Genomic DNA, 22,099 nt, shown 5'->3' on the forward strand with positions numbered 1-22,099 from the left:
TGTGTGGAGCGGCCCGCAGGCCCAAATACCCACCACAACCCAGGATGGGTCGGAACCTCTATTTGAAAACAGGCTAGTGTTCCTTGGAAGTCCACGGATGTACTGGCAATATGGCGGATGCTTGCAGGTAGGACGTGTAATAACCACAGACCTCTGATGTGTATACAGTATTCCCTGATTGTGCCTATGGCACCACTGCACTCCACTGGTACTATCCCGCATGTTCTTCCATATAGGTGGGACCCAAGAGCCAGAGCTCAAACCCCGCAAGCACAACCAGGAGAGCCCTACCAGGTGAGTACATAACCATCCCCACAACCCACACACCTCATAACACGAAAGAGGTGGGTCCTCTGAATGACTCTAGCATGGGTTGGACATGCACATGAGAGGGACTGGAAGGGTTAAAAAGGGACAGTCACTGGTATGCTAATGGTCTCATTCGTACATAAATATACCTAAATAAAGACAGGTATATAAACATCTTTGCATCCAGTGCCCGGCCAAAAAAACGCCAGCTCGCAGAAACTCACCTTCGAACGGAGGCACGAATGTGACACAACCCAACAGTGCCCAGAAGATCTTGGGAGCACCGCCAGGTAAAGAAGCCAGAGCCGGACATGCAGGAGAGCAGGTTAGAGGCGAAGGAGGAGGCCCACACCCATGACACAGGGAAAACCTCGGCGTTCTCCCCACAGCTGGAATCCAGGACACCCCCAGAGCGAAGGAGCACATACCGGAGAAGGGCGAAAAACGAGAGGCGAAGCACCCGAGAAAAAAGGGCGCAAAACACCAGCACTGAAACACACCGCCCAGACCAAAACAAACCCCACGGCACATGCGCATGACATGCTGGCAAACCGCACAACCCGCTCTGCGGGAAGGCGCCAACCAGGACTACTGCACAAGAAAAGTAGCCAAACAGAACGCAACCCTAGGGAATCGCGAAGGAGAAAAGAACAACCCATCACACGGGGCAGGAGCTAAAAGAGGAAGCAGTAACAACAAAACCGGTCAACTAAGCAAAGACAAGGAGCCCAAAGGGAACCCAACTGGGCTACAAGTAGCCCAACACGGCGACCCGGACTAGGAGCCGACAGACGTTCCAATAATATGGGCAGAAACGAAGGCACACAAGGCACAGTCGTACTCGAGACCAAAAGTCACGTAGAACCCCAAGAACAGGGAAACATGACGAAGACACCATCCCAAAAAGGGGGGAGCATCCACCCACAGGACGGAACCAACCTACTCAAAGGACAAGGTACCGTGTCCGGGGAGGGGCCGACGCCCAACAATACGTACAGCGAGGGGGCAGGAAAAACCCCACTCCGCGTAACCACAAGCCCTCCCTAGAGGGGGAGAAAACCCACCGCGGGGTCCTACAGGGCCAAGGCCCCCCAAGTCAGTCCCTCCCCAGCCCCGGGAACCCACACAACAGGCCCCGGGGCTGAGCCGTCCCCCCAAAGCCCCGGCCGTACCAGAAAACCAGGGCAGCCGCAAAAATACTAAGGAAGGGAGCCCACTGGCAGACGCTTACAACACGGCTGGAGGAACAGGCTCAAATGGCCCCGTCACTACCCTGGAAGGGGAATTCTACGAGACTGCCCGAGTCTCAAAACCATCGAACCCTGCCCCAAACCCACAGATGGTAAGGAACCGGATGTAGGCAGGAAGGGGGGATCCAGGAAAAAGACAAGGGGGCGTGGAGGGAACTGAAGCAACCAACACCCCCAAGTCCCAACACGAACCAAAACGGGGCAGCCCCGGGGTTCCCAGGGAGCAAACAAACGAGAGTGTTGCCACCACCAAGGCTCAAGTGCAACGCCCCTGCTGCCCGCACCCGCTTAGTCAGCACAACTGGGTAACCGAGCCACAACAAGCAACAAACAAAACTCGCAGGACTCTGGGTCGAAGGAGTCACCGACCCCACAGGCAGCAGACGGAGGCAAAACAGAGTCACCCTGAGACAAGGGGTGAGAGCAACCCTCAAACTCGCAGGAAGCGAGGGGGGACTCTGGGGTCACATCCATCGGACCCGTGCGCCCCCAGGGGTTTCCCAGGGTACTGAGCGTTTACTATAAGAGGACTCGCGCTCAGGTAATCTCAGGCAGGGTACTGCTAACCGGCGCCCAAAGCTACCAAACAACTTATTAAGAGCTGAACCCCCGGGATGTGTACACTCATGGGGACCTAGCAGGCGGAACCACCAGAAAAATACTCAGAACACAAGGGACATAAGGGGCAAGAACGAAGGCAGACCCCCCACCAGGTAGATAAACAAAAATAAAAAGAAAACCCCGCAAGAGGACAGCATACCCAAGCGGAATAGAGCTGGCTGCCATGATTGGTGGAAACAAGCTGCACAGCACCCTGCACCCCACCAGTGCAAAACTGCCCCTTACCCTAAGAAGGGAGACAGAACTCCCGAGCACACAAAGAGCGGCCGAAAACCAAGCAGTAAACGGCCTAGCAGGGGCAGAACCCAAGGAACTTGCGGAAGGTGGCCCCAAGCCCCAAGGGCAGTACTTACAGGGTACCTAGGGAAGGGAACCCTAGACGCATGCAGCCCGAGTACTGGAGACTCACTCCCGGCTCATGCACCACCTAGAAGACAGACACCACACTCTTGGTACAGTGCTGAAATAACTATTAGAGCCGGAGCACACAACCGGTGCCTATAGCATCAGCCAAAGAACTGATGGGTGGATAGCCGGCGTGAGAGGTCTTGGGCTCCCCGTTCCCCCTCCCGGGAAGGGGGAAGCTGCGCAGACACCGCCGCAGTGACATGTGACATCATTTTAGTTTGCTTCTTTTCTATTGGGGAGTTCTATCCACTAGTTCGGCTTTTGGTAGGAAATTTAACCAGAATAGGGGTTTGTTTTTGAATGCTTACCTTTCTGGATGCTTGACCCGGTCGATGGCAGACCTAGAATGCTTCCAACCACATGGGGGTTTCTGTAGGCCATTGCTCCCCTTGCCTATCTGATAGGGCCAGGTTCTGGCCGTGGTCCCCAGTAGGCCCCTAGAACTCCATACACATGACTGATGCCAAAGTATGACATTAGCATATCAGCTGGTAAAGCTCCGGGGAGCTGACGGGGCTCCCCCCAGAAAATTATATTTGAGTGGGAAACATGATAAAGGGTAGGGATAAAAATTAAGATATCATAGACTGTTGCTTTTAGCAGGAAACCAAAATATCTAAATATGATTGTAATTATAACTAAATATGATTAATTACCAATAAAAATGATAGAAAGTTTCTTGGCCTATACATAGACAAGAGATTGAATATCAGCATCCATATACAACACATTTATTTATTTTATTGTTTATTTATTTATTTATTTATTTATTTATTTATTTATTTATTTATTTAAATACAAGAAGGTAAATTTGGTTTATTAGAGTACAGAGCCTTGAGGTTTTACATTCTTGTAAAGCCACTAGCACGCATAGCATTTCGGACAAATCCTTAATCTAACATATAATTTTAGGAAGGTAATTTCAAGCAAAATTAAAAAAAAATTTACATGTACATTGTAAGAAAGCATAAAAATACATTGTAAGAAATTATAAAAATACATTGTAAGAAGGTATAAAAATGCATTGTAAGAAAGTATAAAAAAAACATCATTGAATGTAATGAAATGCCATTATCTGGGTGAGCCTCGGAGGCTCCCTGGAGCTTATCGGGCTAATGTGTTTTATATTAGACCGGGACATTAGTTATGGAGTTTAGACCTACCAGGGACCACGAGCCAGAACCTGGCCCCTTCAGAGAGGTTTCAGGGAGTAATGGCCCTGGAAAACCCCTCTGTGGTTGGGGTTTTTCCTTATCTGCCAAAAAAAACTAGACCTGAAGGGCAGAGGAGGAGAAGACCAAGCCAGTCATGCACCGGAACCGATCTGACCCATGGAAAGAAGCAGAGCCACAGGAAAAAATGCACCGGGTTCGGACATCTAGCAAGTACCCAAAACCAAGGCTGGGCCGGTCCCCAATGAGCCACAAAGACTACTCTCCCTGGGAAAGACTCCAACCAAGCCAGAACTCAAAGCAACGGCGGGACCAGGTGCAAGAGGAACAGGGAACCCCACCTCGACCAGTCCTGCCAAAAGGAGAACACTGTGAAAGCCTCGTAGTCGGGGAAGAGCGCCACAGGTATGGAGACACCGAGAACACACCGACACAAAAAAGAACACCTCTGGGAGATGTAACCAGATGGGACCTCCTCCAGGTTACTAGGAACCCAAACCTGGGGAGCTGGGAAGAACCACACCCCTGGCAAGCAGACAAGTGGACCAACTGGGAGCCCATACCAGCCAGCCGTCGAAGTAGGCCAGAATCCGAATCCCGAGCAGACACAGACAGGTCACCAAGACACGGGTAAGACATGTAAATATGCGAGGTGCCAGAAGCAAACCAAGGAAGGCAATGAAAGCCTTCCCCCCCTATCCAATGAAAGCCTGAACCCCTATCATTAACTGTGACAGTCCCTGAACCCTGGAGGATAGGAAAGTGCCAAGAAGCATCCTGGAGGTCCAGGGACACCATCCAGGCACCTGGGCCCAACAGAAGCGGGACTGGAGACACATCAGTCAACTGAAAAGGGGCAAAGAATCCTGGGTGCAGACGGAACAAGTCCAGAAGAACCACAGATGCGTAACGTCCCGTGTTGGCATTGGAACTGGAGGGAATCCCGGGAGGAAGGGATGGGATTGACCATGTCCAAGTGCACCTACTCCAAGATGATATGACGAAGCACAGGGGAAGAAGCCTGCCCCACCAGCCCCGAACCCTCCAAAACGAGGCGCCGCCCGATGCCACCAGAGGTCAGAAGACAACCAAAAACACCCACGAACTGCGAGACCAAGCGCGAGTCAAAAGAGCAAGCCGCCTTCCCACCTCCCTATCGCCCCATCAACAGCAAAGGGATCGGAGCCCCTTCCAAAAGAAAAATTTTAATATAAATGAAAATGAAAATAAATAGAAAGACAAGCAGCTGACTGGCGGGCAGAGCACCGTGCCGGCCAGACTAAGAAGGCACTGAGAGAGCACAAAAGCCGCATGAAAAGGCCCACTTCGACAACAAAAACCAAGGCCCCAGCACGATCACAACACATGCCAAGACCCAGAAAGAGCAGTCTGCAAGCCTGGAAGACCTCAGAATCCCAGAAGGCAGAACTGGGTCACACACGAGGTAACCAAAGGCCTCCTGAACCCTCAAGAGGAAGCCTCAAGAGGGCCCAAGAGGAAGAAATCTCCGGAACGAAACCAAAGAACCCAAAAGGACCCGGAATCGAACCTGGGGGAGCCCAAATCACCACATTTGCCGGCGGAAATGCACCACAGAAAGGGCAAAGCACAGCACCCAGACAGAACCCCCAGTGAAATGGCCAAAAAGGACCAAAAACCGAGAGACACAAGGTGTGGGAGCAAGCATAAACTGACAGAGACACTGGGCCCAAACCCAAACAGACAGAAAACGTAAAACCGGGGTAAAAACCAACACCCCAAGTATATTTAGAGGAACGGAAGAAGAGCAGAACGCCTTAGAAAAAGCAAAGAAATAGCAACAGGATGATAAAACCCCAAAGGAGGTAAAAAAAATCCCCAAAAACGCGAGCTGGCACACCCAGGTACAGGTAAACAAACTGCAACGCCGCCCCGGTAGCCAGGCGGGGAATCAACTCGCAGAAGAAAATGGCCACCATAACAAAGGAGACGTGACCGATGCAAGAGATCAGAAAACAGGCCAGCAAATGTGGGAAATAAGCAAACGAGGGACAAAAAACCCCGCTCAAAAAGCAGAAACCCCAGGCAGGGGGCAAACAACCCCAGAACTGCTAGCAGGCACCCCCCACAGTCCCAGGAACCCGCAACATAAGCCCCAGGGCAGAGCCGTCCTCCACACCCTCTGCCCTTAAAGAAAAGAAAGAGTCCATGGGAAAGGCAGCAAAGAAAGAGCCGCTGGTAAGACCCAGAAGCCTCGGCAGGAGGAGCAGGCTCGAAAACCTCCGTCCCCAACCCGAACGGGGCAGCCCCCGAAGCCGCCCAAGTCTCGGCACCAACTAAACCCCGCCTCGACCTCAAAACACGCAGACAGTCCGGAGCCGGGAACAGGGAGAGGGAAGGGGCGAACAACACCTAACCCAAACAGGGCAGTCCCGGGGCATCTGGGTGGGAAACCAATCTAGCGCATTGCAGCAGCCTAAACTATGCTTGCAACGTAGATGCCGCCTGTACTCTAACAGTAATGATATCAGAATAGTACTGAACAAGAGAAGAACAAGCAGAGAACCCAACTCGCAAGACTCCAGGGTCAAGGTGTCAGTGACCCAACAGGCAGCACGACAGAGGCAAAAGAGGCAACTGTCACCCTGAGACAAGGGTACAGCAACCAACGAACCAGCACAAGACGGGTTGGAACCCGGAAGATGCATCCACTGGTCCATCGAGCCCCAACAGGGTTTTCCAGGGGCCCATAGGGTGACGACTATGGGAAGCTCGGGCAAGGTGTCGCTAACCAGTTAACACCCAAATCTAACAAGGGGTAGAGTCTAACACTGTAAACCCCTGCGACGTGTACAGTCATGGGGGCCTAGCAGAGGGCCACCAAACAATACCAGTGGAACTATAGCAACACTAGGCACCCTCCCCCCCCCCCAGGCAAATGAAAACAAAAAGAAAAGAAAAACTCCACAAAAGCACACTGTCCCTAGAAGCAACAGGAACCGGTCGCCGCGTAGGTGGCAGGCCGCGCAACACCTTGACGCCCCAACCAGCATGATACCAGTCCCTACCCAAGGCCAAACAAGGCCCCTAAGCCCCAGCTAGCTCCAAGGGCAAGGCAACTGCCGAGCAGCAAGAACTCCTATGAGAATGGGTCCCGAACGCCCCAGGGAAGATAACCCTGACATGCAGGGGCAGTACTCACAGGGCGCTCAGATAAGGAAGCCCCTAAGTGCATGCAGCCCTGGTACTGAAGAAAGACACCTGGCCACCACACAACACAATAACACAGCAGTGAGCAACACGCAGGCAAACACCACCTAAGAAATCGAGGCCAGAGAAGCATCTGTCCCGGTTGACATTAGCTTACAAACTGGAATGCTATGCAGCCGGTAATTACCTAAGTGTAATTACCTAAGTGTAGTTACAGGATGAGAGCTACACTCGTGGTGTTCCGTTTTCCCAACACTCTTTGTCATATAACGCTTTGAAACTACTGACGGTCTTGGCCTCCACCACCTTCTCACCTAACTTGTTCCAACCATCTACCACTGTTTGCGAAAGTGAATTTTCTTATATTTCTTCGGCATCTGTACTTAGCTAGTTTAAATCTATGACCTCTTGTTCTTGAAGTTCCAGGTCTCAAGAAATCTTCCCTATCGATTTTATCAATTCCTGTTACTATTTTGTACGTAGTGATGATATCACCTCTTTTTCTTCTGTCTTGTAGTTTTGGCATATTTAATGCCTCTAATCTCTCCTCGTAGCTCTTGCCCTTTAGTTCTGGGAGCCACTTAGTAGCATGTCTTTGCACCTTTTCCAGTTTGCTGATGTGCTTTTTAAGATATGGGCACCACACAACCGCTGCATATTCTAGCTTTAGCCTAACAAAAGTTGTGAACAATTTCTTTAGTATATCGCCATCCATGTATTTAAAAGTAATTCTGAAGTTAGAAAGCGTGGCATAGGCTCCTTGCACAATGTTCTTTGCGTGGTCCTCAGGTGATAGTTTTCTATCTAGAACCACCCCTAGATCTCTTTCTTTATCAGAATTCTTTAAAGATTTCTCACATAATATATAGGTTGCGTGGGGTCTATGTTCTCCTATTCCACATTCCATAACGTTGCATTTATTAACATTAAATTCCATTTGCCAAGTGGTACTCCATATACTTATTTTGTACAGGTCATCTTGAAGGGCATGACAATCATCTAAGTTTCTTATCCTTCCTATTATCTTAGCATCATCGGCAAACATGTTCATATAATTCTGTATACCAACTGGTAGCTCATTTATATAGACAATAAACATCACTGGTGCAAGAACTGAACCCTGTGGTACTCCACTTGTGACATTTCTCCAGTCCGATACATTGCCTCTGTGGTGAGGTCCGGGCGCCCCCCCCTTCTCGGGAAGGGGAGGGCTGCACGGCAGCAGAGTGTGACAGTTGTTTGTTTGCTTGTATCCTTGGGATTGAAGGGAGTTCTACCTCTCTGTTCAGTTTTTGTTGTTAGTTTCTTACCATGTGGGGTTTGTTTTGCTATGCCTACTTTTCTGGGTGCCTAACCCTGGTCGATGGCAGATAAGGAAAACCCCCAACCACAGGGGGGGGTTTTCCAGGGGTCATTGCTCCCTGAAACCTCTACGAAGGGGTCAGGTTCTGGCTTGTGGTCCCTGATAGGTCCAAACTCCATAGCTAATGTCCAGGTCTAATATAAAATACATTAGCTCGATAAGCTCCAGGGAACCATAGGGGCTCCCCACAGGAAATACATTGTATAAGAAATTTGACAGAAGGTACATTAAAGTAAATTTAAGGGTTATCCACAGGTATATTTTAGCATAATTTGAGGATTATTGCACGGTATGATGTAGCAAACTATGTGTATAACATGATATATGTAGCAAATGTAGCAAATTTGCTACAAACTATTTGCTACAAACTACAAATGAACTATAATGTAGCAAACTATGGGTATAAAATGATATAAGATAACAGCAATAATTACAATGGTAAAGTTGTGTGGCATAGGTACATATTTTTGGGAGTTGGGTAGCACTAGATACAGTGAGAGTTTCAAGCACTAGGTAGAAAATTATGAATTATGAAGATGAAATTAGGTATTTTTTGGTTTTATTTTTGAATAAGGCAAAAGTTTGACAGTTTTTCAATTTGTTAAGGAGGGAGTTCCATAGACCAGGTCCCTTTATTTGCAGAGTGTTTACACAGATTAAATTTGACTCTGGGGATATCAAAGAGATATTTATTTTTGGTGTGGTGGTTATGTGTTCTATTACATCTGTCCAAGAAGAGTTTCAGAACAGGGTTTGTATTTAAGAAGGGATTTAAACAGGGGGCTGAGTGTTGTCTGAAACCCGAGTTTGTTATTATTCTGATAACAGATTTTTGCTGGGTGATGATGGGCTTGACGTAGTTTGCAGATGTTGAGCCCCACGCACAGATATCATATGTAAGATAAGGATAGATTAGCGCATAGTATAGCGAGAGGAGAGCAGAGTTTGGAACATAATATCTGATTTTAGAGAGTATACCAACCGTTTTTGAGACTTTCTTGGTTATGTGTTGTATGTGGGTGCTGAAGTTGAGTCTCTTGTAGTCCGGTACATTAAAAAGCCCTTAGCAGTTTGAGGGTTAAAAATAAAAAACATGCATCTTATATGCCAGCAAATACAGTACCTAAATGATACACAGTAATTACAGTACAGTATTTTGAAAGCTGAACCTACCACTCTACTATATAATCAAATCACATTTATTGTCACACACACTGCATGTTAGTGGCTTTACAAGAATGGTGGCAACGATCCTCATTGGTGGCAACAATGGGGAATAGGTGAATGTCTTGTTGAAAGGTATAAGAAAGACACTTACAGGGTCAGAGCTAGAATTTTGAGAAATAAAACATATCATTGCACTTTGAGAACCTTACAGAGAATGCCTCAGACTTCAAAAGTGTATTCTCACCTGATGTGTCTGGAGGTGTAGAAAGTTGTCTGGGGTGATATAGAAAGTTCTTGCCTGTGTGTGGTCACGAAGAGGCTCCACTGTCACAGTAAGCTGGGTGTCACGAGCTCGGCCCTCACGCTGAGAAAACTCATATAGTGCTTCCCATGCTGCCAGTGTGTCCTGAACAAGAAAAACATAGCATAATTCGATCTTAAAACAAACTAAAAGGCACAACGTTTAATTTATGATAGTCATGCTTGGAAAAAGATTTAAAGTTATGGGGGGGGTGGTATAATACAAAAAATTGTTGAACTTTTAAAGAAAATTCATGAGAAGTCAGCAATAAGAGAAAGGGGCATAGGCTTAAACATCACACCCAAAAGATGTGCTACACAAGTAGTATGGGCATTAGAAATAAAATTCATGAATTAAATGAAGTTGCATGTAAAGAAAAAAAAAACATTATTGAATGTAATGAAATGCCATTTTCTGGGTGAGCCCCGGAGGCTGCCTGGAGTTATAAGACTGACATGCGCTATATTAGTCTGGGGCTTCAGTCAATGGAGTTCTGCCTACCGGGTACCAGAGCCGGAACCTGGCCCCGAGAAAGGCACAGGGAGCAATGGCCTAAGGAGACCCCCCCTTGTATTTGGGGGAATTCCTTGTCTGCCATCGATCGGGGTTAGGCACCCAGAAAGGTAGGCATCTCAAAATAAACCCCACATGGTAGGAAATTGCAAACAACCCAAGACCGAACAGAGAAACAAAACTTCCCAAAGGAAAACAAAGGAAACATGCAAACAAGCAAACATCATTCACTGCCGCCACGCCTCCTGTCCGCGCAGCGCTCCCCTTCCCAGGAGGGGGAGCCCTGGACCTACGTGCATGCTACTCCCACCTCAGTTCGGAGGCTGAGCATTAAAAATAAAACCGCCGACCAGAGGGAGGGAGGGTACTAGGGAGCCTCTGGGGGTTCACCCAGAAAATGGCATTTCATTACATTCAAAGCTGGGTTTTCTGTGAGGAGCCCCTTTGGCTCCCTGGAGCTACATAACCAGAGATAAGTAGAAAGAGGGATTTACTCGGGAGGCAGCCGCTTCGCATGGATCAATTCAAAGACAAGACAACTGGCTGCAAACTGCAACCCAAAGCCACACACGCATGATTGGGACAAGGAACATTTACTAAATAACGGGCAGTCAGGATCCTGTACGACCTCCAAAACCCCTGTGCCTGAACGTCAGCCCAGGATATGTTGCCAAACACTATAGTCAAAGCAGCATACCTATGAACGTCATGAGCACGAGGGAAGACTGCAGGCTGTCTAGACTTAATAATGCTTCAGATGATCTGAGAGACCCGAACCCTAGAAAAGGGAAAGAAAATCACATCAACACAAAGAGCATCCACAGCTACAGAGGTCGAGGCATGCAGGTAACAGTGCAGAGTCGCAACCAGACACAACACATGATGCACCCCCAGCCTGACTAACCAAGCATCAATAACCCATGAACCCCTCCGGAAGCCCGCCATCTCGTTCTTTGCCAGAAAAGGAGACAGCTGCAACTGAACAAAATGTCCACTGGACCAAAAGAGTAGTAACCTCTGCACCAGAGGAGAGCATGAAGCTCACTGATCCAACCCCAGAGGGCCAATGCCAACAGAAACAGAGGCTTCTGGAAGCACTCTCAAACCAAATGGGCGACCAAAAATTGAGAAGAGAGAAATGAGAACATTCTGTCCAAGGACCAGGACAGCTAAGGTCGCATGAGCAGGCCAGAGATGAAACAAAGCACGAGAAAGCTTACGGAATGCAAGCTAGAGCGGCTCTGCCAGTGCCCTGGGTTTGGACACCAAGCAAGCAGTGCCTGAAACCAAGGTTGGGCTGGCCACCACGGGGCTACAAGGATGACTCTCCCACAATAAGAATCCAACCAAGCCAGAACCCAAAGCAACAGCTGGACCAGGGAATTAGAAATAAACTTTATTTTATTTTTAACTTTAACTTTAGTTCCCTGTACAGTACAGGGAACCCCCACCTTGACCAGTCCTGCCAAAGAGTGTCCAATGTGATGGCTCTATAGTCAGGGATGGGGGTACCGCATATCTCGGGAGATGCCGGAACCATGTCAACGTGAAGAGTTCCACCTTCGGGGGTTCGTGTGACCGGCAGAACCAACTTAAGGCATCAGCATTGACCATCCATTCTGTGGACATGGGAAGAAACCGGGACAGACCGCCCACCAGGAGGACGTTGGACACACCTCAGATGGAAACTGCACGAAAAGCTAAGCCCAGAGAAACCAGACCACGAGTCATTCGAAGAGACCAGCCCCAAAGGGAGCCCCCGCAGTTCAGACAATGAACCACCAGAGCACAGTCTGAAGGTAACCTGATCATAGAGTCCCGAGAGACCTGAACCCCCCCGCAGCGAAAGTCAGACCACCGCAAACTCCCGCACTGCACTGTAAGCCCAACGGAAGGACAGAACCCACCGCCCCAGGCCGGCCTAGTGAACATGGGTCATAAAACCAAAGAACGTCGTGCCCAAGACTTTCACAGGTTTGCAGCTTTGGCTGCTGTGTTTTGGTAATATGTCCTGGGCTGACATTCGGGCACTGGGTTTTTGGAGGTAGAGCAGGTTCCTGGCAGCACGGTACCTCGCTAATATTCCTGGCACTTCTCGGGCTTGTGTAGCCTTAGGTCACAGGTTGCAGCCAGTTGCCTCGACTTCGAGTTGAGGAGCGAGTGGACATGTTTTCTCCCTGTTTTCCTTTATTTTATATTAGGTAGGTCTGGGAAGTTGAAGGGGCTCTCCATAGAAAACCAGCATTGAATGTAATGAAATGCCATTTTTGCGAGTGAGACCCAGAGGCTCCCTGGCATCCCTCCCTCCCTCCCCCCTTCCCTCCCTCCAGTCGGCGTTTTTTCACGTTTTTGATATTCAACCTCTTAACTGGGGTTGGGTAGCCGGCGTGGGAGGTCTAGGGCTCCCCCTTTCCCCTCCCAGGGAGGGGGGAGCAGCGCAGACAGTGGCATGTTGGCTGTGGTGATGTCATGCTTGTTTGCTTGTTTTCTGATGGGAGAGTTGTGCCTGGTCGTTCAGCTTTAGGTTTGTAATTTTTAACCTACTGTTGTTTGTTTTAGGATTCCTACCTTTCTGGGTGCCTGACCTGGTAGATGGCTGACATTGACTGCTTCCAACTACATGGGGTGTCTATAGGCCATTGCTCCTTGTGCCTCTCTGAGGGGGCCAGGTTCTGGCTCATGGTCCCCAGTAGGCCAAGAACTCGATCGCTTGACTGTTGCCATGGTTTAATATATTCACATCAGCCAGGTATATCTCCGGGGAGCCTCCAGATCTCACCCAGAAAATGGCGTTTAATTACATTCAACACTGGTTATGTTATTACTGATCCTATTATTATTATTATTATTACAGTACATTCATAAAAACCTTACCTGTGTTGACATCCAGCCACCATCGTGGCAGCGCTGAGACTGTAACCACCTAACAATACTCGGTGCCATGATCTCCCCTCTGAGGGAGTAGAGCCTAAGCGCATAAGCAGTTGCTGCTACATTGCCTGAATCGTGGCGGTGGGCAAGACGTGGCTGTAAGTGTGGACGCTGAGACTCAACGCGGTAGGAAGGCAATGGCACCAGGTCTTCGCCCCAGTAAACATACTTCACTGTTACCACGAGAAAAATACCATTAAATAAGCAATTGTAATTGAGAATCCTAGAGTAGGAGTAGTTCAGAAATATCTTGATAATGGCATATAAGACATTAGGGAAATTTATATACAACCCAAATGCAATTTACAGTATAATACTGACTTATTGCATAGAATGAAATGTAAAGGGATAACAATTTTGCAGGGAGGCATGTACTTGACTTGCCCTTAAATGGCTCCAATCGCTATATGTGATCACCTTCTGTACTCAAATTGTCATGCACACCATGATGTAAAACTTTTAATTAGCCAAGCCAATTAAGGATTAAATAAAGATCGAAGTCTAAACTACATTGCATTAAGTACTGAAGATGCAGAGATTAACCAAGTTCCACACACCACCTAGTACAGTATCACATACACACATTTCACACAACCATCAGACTACCCATAACTCACCTTCCTGGCGAGCATTACGTGTGACAAACTCAAAGGCCTTGTCAGCTTGGGCAGATTCAGAAAGATGGAGTGATAGTGCTACCAAGGACACCTCCAATGGACGTGAGGCTTGTCCTACCAAAGAGAGATTTTCCTGCAGCCATCTTGCTCCTCGAGCAATGGCCGCCAGTACATGCTCATCAAGTGGCTGTAGGGGGTTCACCAAAGAAGTCAGGCTTATGCAGTATCGCAAATAATATATGTAGATTATTTAATAAATTGTATCAAAATATAACACAGTGCAAGTATGCATAGCTGAATCAATAAAATATCATGTAATGAAGAGATAATTTTAAGGCAATTTTTCTAATTTTACTTAAACATTACAGAAACATGCCTGAAATCTACTATATTTTGTACTGGCTAATTAACCTGTAAATATGTAATGTAAGGAAGGGGTAATTTTTGGAAGAATGTGTTAGTGTTGAAAACTCAACTGTGTAGATTTGTAAGGGAAAGATATTTGGAATTTCCACAAGTGCAGTGGCTAGTCCTGCACATGTGCAATACATGGTCACAATGTGAGGATGTTCTCCTCTAAAAGAATATAAACATCAATATAAGAAATAAATTGTCTCAAGTACATTCAGGGATTGAAAATATGTGTTTAAATCAGTGTTAAATGTAGGAAACCAGTTTGGACCTCAATGAGAGAAATAAATATATAAATTGAGGATATGATTTGAAAAGAAACATTATTGGAATGCTAAGTAGTAGTTGGACAGAGAAGCTTGCCAGTGATTCACTTGGTGGGTGGCAGGTAACCAGGAAAGATGGCCGACATTCAGTGGGATGCTCATGGTCTTCAGAAATTATAATTAGCCACAACCAGATCCCAGTGGTATGCCAGCAAAACGTAGGAGAGAGAGTACCTCAGAGAAATCATCACTTCTTGATGTTATAATGGAAAGGGACTCCGCTTTAAAACAGTAACACTTCTTCTCTTTCTCCTCCCCCCTCTTCACTGTCTTCCAAATGCTAACAAGAGTCCTCAGTAAAGGTCCTCAATAAAGGTAAGATATACATACTGTATTGTAGCTAGTACAAAAAGAGTGGTATTCGGTATAAAATGCATTTTTAAGTTAATATTTTTCGGGTGTGTGGAACAGATTAATTCAATTTACATTATTTCTTATGGGAAAATTAGTTCCGAGTTATGACATTTTACGACCTGTTGAATTACGACCTGTCTCTGAGAATGGAGAATAAGTAGAAGTACCCTGTAATTACCTAAGTGTAGTTACAGGATGAGAGCTACGCTCGTGGTGTCCTGTCTTCCCAGCACTGTAATTACTTAAGTGTAATTACCTAAGTGTAGTTACAGGATGAGAGCTACGCTCGTGGTGTCCCGTCTCCCCAGCACTCTTTGTCATATAATGCTTAGAAATTACTGACGGTTTTGGCCTCCACCACCTTTACACTTAACTTGTTCCAACCGTCTACCACTCTGTTTACAAAAGTGAATTTTCGTATATTTCTCCGGCAGCTTTGTTTCGTTAGTTTAAATCTATGACCTCTTGTTCTTGAAGTTCCGAGTCTCAGGAATTCTTCCCTATCAATATTATCTATTCCTGTTACTATTTTGAACGTAGTGATCATATCGCCTCTTTTACTTCTATCTTCTAGTTTTTTGCATATTTAATGCCTCTAATCTCTCCACGTAGCTCTTGTCCTTCAGTTCTGGGAGCCACTTAGTGGCATGTCGTTGCACCTTTTCCAGTTTGTTGATGTGCTTCTTAAGATATGGGCACCATACAACCGCTGCATATTCCAGCTTTGGTCTAATAAAAGTCGTGAACAATTTCTTTAGTATTTCTCCATCCATGTATTTAAAAGCAATTCTAAGGTTAGAAAGTGTAGCATAGGCTCCTCGCACAATGTTCTTAATGTGGTCCTCAGGTGACATTTTTCTATCTAAAACCACCCCTAGATCCTTTTCTTTATCAGAATTCTTTAAAGATTTCTCACATAATTTATAGGTTGTGTGAGGTCTATGTTCTCCAATTCCACATTCCATAACATGGCATTTATTCACATTAAATTCCATTTGCCAAGTGGCGCTCCATGTACTTATTTTGTCCAGGTCTTCTTGAAGGGCATGACAATCATCTAAGTTTCTTATCCTTCCTATTATCTTAGCATCATCAGCAAACATGTTCATATAATTCTGTATACCAACTGGTAGATCATTTATGTAGACAATAAACATCACTGGTGCAAGAACTGAACCCTGTGGTACTCCACTTGTGACATTTCTCCAGTCCGATACATTGCCTCTGATCACAGCCCTCATTTTTCTATCAGTCAGAAAATTTTTCATCCATGTTAGAAGCGTACCTGTCACTCCTTCAATATTTTCCAGTTTCCAGAACAACCTCTTATGTGGAACTCTGTCGAAAGCCTTTTTTCGGTCCAGATAGATGCAGTCAACCCAACCATCTCTTTCCTGTAATATCTCTGTTGCTCGATCATAGAAACTGAGTAAATTAGATACACAGGATCTTCCAGATCGAAAACCATACTGTCTGTCTGATATTTTTTTTTTTTTTTTTTTGAGATATATACAAGAGTTGTTACATTCTTGTACAGCCACTAGTATGCGTAGCGTTTCGGGCAGGTCTATGGAATGTGATCCCCTGCCGCGAAGAGTCGTTTTTTCATCCAAGTACACATTTTACTGTTGCGTTAAACAGAGGCACCAGTTAAGGAATTGCACCCAGTAAATCCTCCCCGGCCAGGATACAAACCCATGACATAGCGCTCGCGGAACGCCAGGCGAGTGTCTTACCACTACACCATGGAGACTGTAAAACACTCTCCAGGTGTTCTACCCATTTAGTTTTAATTATTTTTTCCAATGTTTTGACTATTACACTTGTCAATGATACCGGTCTATAATTAAGGGGTCTTCCCTGCTTCCACATTTGTAGATTGGAACTATGTTAGCCTTTTTCCACACATCAGCTACAACTCCTGTATATAGGGATGCCTGAAAAATCAGTTGAAGAGGAATGCTGAGCTCAGGTGCACATTCTCTCAGAACCCATGGTGAAACTCCATCTGGACCAACTGCTTTGTTCTTATTTAGCTCCTTGAGCATTTTTTCCACTTCATCTCTGGACACCTCTATGTGCTCTATGTTGTTCTCTGGAATTCTTATTGTATCTGGTTCCCTGAAGATTTCATTTTGTACAAACACACTTTGGAACTTTTCGTTTAATGTTTCACACATTTCCTTTTTATTTTCCGTGAATCTATTTCCCATTTTCAACCTCTGAATATTATCCTTTACCTGCAATTTGTTGTTTATGAATTTATAGAACAGACCTGGTTCTGTTTGCATTTGTCTGCAATCCCTTTTTCAAAATTTCTTTCTGCCTCTCTCATCACAGCCGTGTAGTTGTTTCTCGCATCTTTGTATCGCTGGTATGTTTGGGGTTCGGCCTCTTCCTGTATTGATTCCATTTTTGTGTCTTTTGGTCTCTGGCCCTCTCACACTTTCTGTTGAACCAATCCTGTTTCCTAGTTCTGCTTCTCTGTTTTGGTATAAATTTTTTTGTGCCTTTATCATATATTTCACATAACCTGACATACATCTCATTCACTTCCTTGCCTAGCAACAAGTCTGTCCAATTATACTCACTAAAAAATTTTCTAAGGTTGCCATAATGTCCTCTCCTAAAGTCAGGTTTTTCATTTGCATCGACCGTCATATTTTCTTCCAGATTATAACGCATTGCATACTTTATTCCCAAAAAGACATGGTCACTTTTACCCAAGGGAGGAAGGTACTGAATGTCAAATATTTCTTCCTCCTTGGTAAATATCAAATCTAGCATGGAGGGGACGTCCCCTTCCCTCATCCTCGTAGGTTGTTTAACATGTTGATATTATATCATTTCTCTCCAGGTGTTCTACCCATTTAGTGTGTGTGTGTGTGTAATTACCTAAGTGTAATTACCTAAGTGTAGTTACAGGATGAGAGCTACGCTCGTGGTGTCCCGTCTTCCCAGCACTCTTTGTCATATAACGCTGTGTGTGTGTGTGTGTGTGTAATTACCTAAGTGTAATTACCTAAGTGTAGTTACAGGATGAGAGCTACGCTTGTGGTGTCCCGTCTTCCCAGCACTCTTTGTCATATAACGCTTTGAAACTACTGACGGTCTTGGCCTCCACCACCTTCTCACCTAACTTGTTCCAACCGTCTACCACTCTGTTTGCGAAAGTGAATTTTCTTATATTTCTTCGGCATCTGTGTTTAGCTAGTTTAAATCTATGACCTCTTGTTCTTAAAGTTCCAGGTCTCAGGAAATCTTCCTTATCGATTTTATTAATTCCTGTTACTATTTTGTATGTAGTGATCATATCACCTCTTTTTCTTCTGTCTTCTAGTTTTGGCATATTTAATGCCTCTAATCTCTCCTCATAGCTCTTGCCCTTTAGTTCTGGGAGCCACTTAGTAGCATGTCTTTGCACCTTTTCCAGTTTGTTGATGTGCTTCTTAAGATATGGGCACCACACAACCACTGCATATTCTAGCTTTGGCCTAACAAAAGTCGTGAACAATTTCTTTTGTATATCACCATCCATGTATTTAAAAGCAATTCTGAAGTTAGAAAGCGTGGCATAGGCTCCTCGCACAATATTCTTTATGTGGTCCTCAGGTGATAGTTTTCTATCTAGAACCACCCCTAGATCTCTTTCTTTATCAGAATTCTTTAAAGATTTCTCACTTAATATATAGGTTGTGTGAGGTCTATGTTCTCCTATTCCACATTCCATAACATGGCATTTATTAACATTAAATTCCATTTGCCAAGTGGTGCTCCATATACTTATTTTGTCCAGGTCATCTTGAAGGGCATGACAATCATCTATCATCTACAAAGTTCCTCTGCTCCAGATGTTCCACTAGCTTTATTTGCACAATCTTCTCCATCATCTTGCATGGAATGCAAGTTAGGGACACTGGCCTGTAGTTCAGGCCTCCTGCCTATCACCCTTCTTGTATATTGGGACTACATTGGCCATCTTCCAAATTTTGGCAGTTCACCTGCTACTAGTGATTTGTTGTACACTATGGAGAGTGGGAGGCACAGAGCTTCTGCTCCTTCCTTTAGAATCCATGGTAAGATTCCATCCGGGCCTATAGCCTTTGTCACGTCCAAATCTAGCAGATACTTCCTCACCTTCCCACTGATAATCACAAACTCCTCTAATGGTATCTGGTTTGATATTCCCTCTCTTATCTCTGGGACTTCTTGCTCTGAGGTGAAAACCTCCTGGAATTTCTTATTGAGTTCCTTGCACACTTCCTTGTCTTTTGTAGTGAATCTTTCTGCCCCTATCCTCAGTTTCATTACCTGTTCCATCACTGTTGTTTTCCTCCTGATGTGGCTATGTAGCAGTTTGAGTTGAGTCTTTGCCTTGCTCGCTTTGTCATTTTCATATTGCCTCTCTACCTCTCTTCTCATCCTGACGTATTCATTCCTGGCGCTCTAGTATCTTTCTCTGCTCTCTAGTGTTCTGTTGTTTCTATAGTTTTTCCACACCCTTTTACTTAGTTGCTTTGCTAGCTTACAACTCTGATTAAACCATGGGTTTCTCATCTGCATTTCATTTTTTTCATTTTGGACTGGGACGAACTTGTCTGTTGCCTCCTTACACTTCCGTGTGATGTAGTCCATCATGTCTTGAACCGTCTTTCCTCTAAGCTCTGTTTCCCAAGCTATTTCAGTTAGGAATTTTCTCATCTCCTCATAGTCCACTTTCTCTGTAATGAGCTGACATTGTAACTATATGGTGTGAATGATAGATGAAATTGTTTATGTAATAATCTAAGATGAGGTCTGATAAAGACCTTTTGTGCCCTCTGTAATGCTTTTTGCATTACTGCTCACAGGATGAGTATGGGGTGCACAATAAACTAGTCGAATCCGGTGGCAACAATCAAATCCTCATAGTCTCCCTTCCCGAATGCCGGCCTCTTGCTTTCTGGTCCCTTCCTTGAGTACATTAACTGTTTTCGACCAGATATTCAAACAACAGTACACTGTGATGACTCATACCCATGGGGCTTCAAGACCAATTGGTCCCAAAATGGACCCTAGTGGCAGCCCACTTATCACATTTCTCCATTCAGATTTGTTTCCATTTAGTTTGACCCCTTGTTTTCTTTCCTTCAACCATTGTTTTATCCCTTCTAATATTTTACCATTTATTCCATGGGCCTGTAATTTCCATGCCAGTCTTTCATGTGATACCTTATCAAAAGCTTAAGCAAAATCCATGTATACTCCATCCACTGGAAGCCTTTGTCTGAATAGCTGGTTACTGTTTCCAAAAATGTGAGCAAGTTTGTAAGGCAGGATCTGTTTTTAAGAAGACCATGTTGTGTCAATTGTAGAAGGTTGTTCACTGAAAGATGGTGAATGATGCCCTCCCTGAGGATTCTCTCCATGAGCTTGCAGATGTGTGATGTCCTATTAATTGGTCTATAGTTTTCTGCTGAGCTCTTTCTGCCTTTTTAAATCTAGGGGGTGACATTTCTACACAGTATTTCCAATCTAGGGAAATTACCCCTTGGTTCAGAGATTCTGTGAAGAGTAGTTTCAGCAGTAGGCATAGTTCTTCTGCCAGTTCCTATAAGACTTTGGATTGAATTCCATCCACACATAATACTTTTGAGTCTTTTAGTTTGTCAATGTTCTTTCTAATTATTTTGCATGTTATGGGTATATCCTTATATTCATTCTCCTCTCCTTCTTCAAACATTTGTGTATTTGATTATTTGATTACTCTCATAATTAGTATAGAGCTGACTTTAATGACCTTTATATTTCCATGCAGTAAGGAAGGATTTCAATAGTTAATACTCTAGGGTATGGCTTAGAAGCTCGTGCCCCCTTACAACACTCCTTAAAAGGATGGATTCCAGAGGTCCCTATCTGCTGCTCAATTGAAACTTAAGGCACTCCTATGAGGAGCTACTTTGGTATGTAGGTGTTAGGTGATCCATGTCCTACTCATATAAATTGCTAACCTCCATATTATCGATAATAACATTTGGACCCTTTAACACAGACAGGTGCAAGCCACTAGAATTTTTTCTCAAACCATCATTAAAAAATGTTTTATGATGCAGAAAGGAAAATGAATAAGTTTTAAACGCATACCAAGAAATTGATATAATTTAGAGTGTGTGTGGTTAGAAGGTTAAGGATTAAGAAAAGACAAATAAATAAAACTAACTAACGTATTGCTGGGTTATAGCAAAAATGTTTTTAATATAGGGTGATTGTTCTGTGAAGCTTTGCTGAATAAATCAATTGCTAACTATAAACATACTTTTCTCATAGGCCCTTGGCAGCTTGCTAGTGCTAAGAACTGGCCCAGGTTACCCGTTACAGTACTGCCATACACAAAACTGTGTATTCTCAGTTTCTATGCTTATACTGTGTGTCCATCATCATTCTACATTACCATAACATTTGACAAGATGCTGGTTTCCTTTCCACATTGAGGCTGCTAGTGGAAGGTGGCCCTCGGAAGGCTCATGTGGAAGCTGAGGTGGCCTTTTGATAAACTCCAGTATATAATGGGGGGGGGGGCAGGGACCTCTGACAAGCTGCTAGCTTTCTGTCCCCCATCAAAACCACTAGAGATATTAGCCCTCAGATAAATTCAGATAAATAAAATTTTGCATACTGGATCCCGTACTTACCGAGGGCAGGCCTTTCAGCGCTAGAAGACTGAGCATAGTGTGGGCAGTGGAGGAGAGGTTAAGGGCATGTGTGGTTTCCCCAGTAAGGGAGTAGGGTGATGGCACCAGCTTCCTGTCACCAACCTCACCATTGGGCTCCCACCATGCCCCATGTGATGCCTGCTGTGCCAACACAAACCTAATCATCATGCTCAATGTTAATAATCATAATATAATGACAAAAATAATAATAATAATAATAATAATAATAATAATAATAATAATAATAACAATAACAATAATAGTAGGATGAAAATCCACACTTGTATATTTGTGAAATTTATGTAAGGAATTTACATCAAGTCTTTTGCACTCTCCTGTGATCAACCAGGCTGTGACTCATACATCAGGTTGCGAGCAGCTGCATCCAACAGCCTGGTTGATCAGTCAAGCAACAAGGAGGCCTGGTCAACAACCAGGCCGTGGAGATGCTAAGCCCTGGAAGCACCTCAAGGTA

At 45.1% G+C, this 22,099-nt stretch overlaps 1 protein-coding gene across 1 annotated transcript in view; it reads right to left on the reverse strand.

The window, feature by feature from the left end:
- Positions 1 to 21,789, reverse strand: part of LOC138349862 (C3 and PZP-like alpha-2-macroglobulin domain-containing protein 8) — a 41,193-nt gene extending 19,404 nt beyond the window's left edge. The window contains exons 1-4 of the mRNA XM_069331638.1: positions 21,604 to 21,789; positions 13,842 to 14,028; positions 13,168 to 13,397; positions 9,724 to 9,885 (exon numbers count right to left, since the gene is read on the reverse strand). Coding sequence (XP_069187739.1) covers positions 9,724 to 9,885; positions 13,168 to 13,397; positions 13,842 to 14,028; positions 21,604 to 21,789 — 765 coding nt within the window. The remainder of the gene's footprint in view (positions 1 to 9,723; positions 9,886 to 13,167; positions 13,398 to 13,841; positions 14,029 to 21,603) is intronic.
- Positions 21,790 to 22,099: the final 310 nt, after the last annotated feature.

The sequence above is a fragment of the Procambarus clarkii genome, chromosome 26, assembly GCF_040958095.1.
Source record: "Procambarus clarkii isolate CNS0578487 chromosome 26, FALCON_Pclarkii_2.0, whole genome shotgun sequence".
In the NCBI taxonomy this organism is placed as follows: domain Eukaryota; kingdom Metazoa; phylum Arthropoda; class Malacostraca; order Decapoda; family Cambaridae; genus Procambarus; species Procambarus clarkii.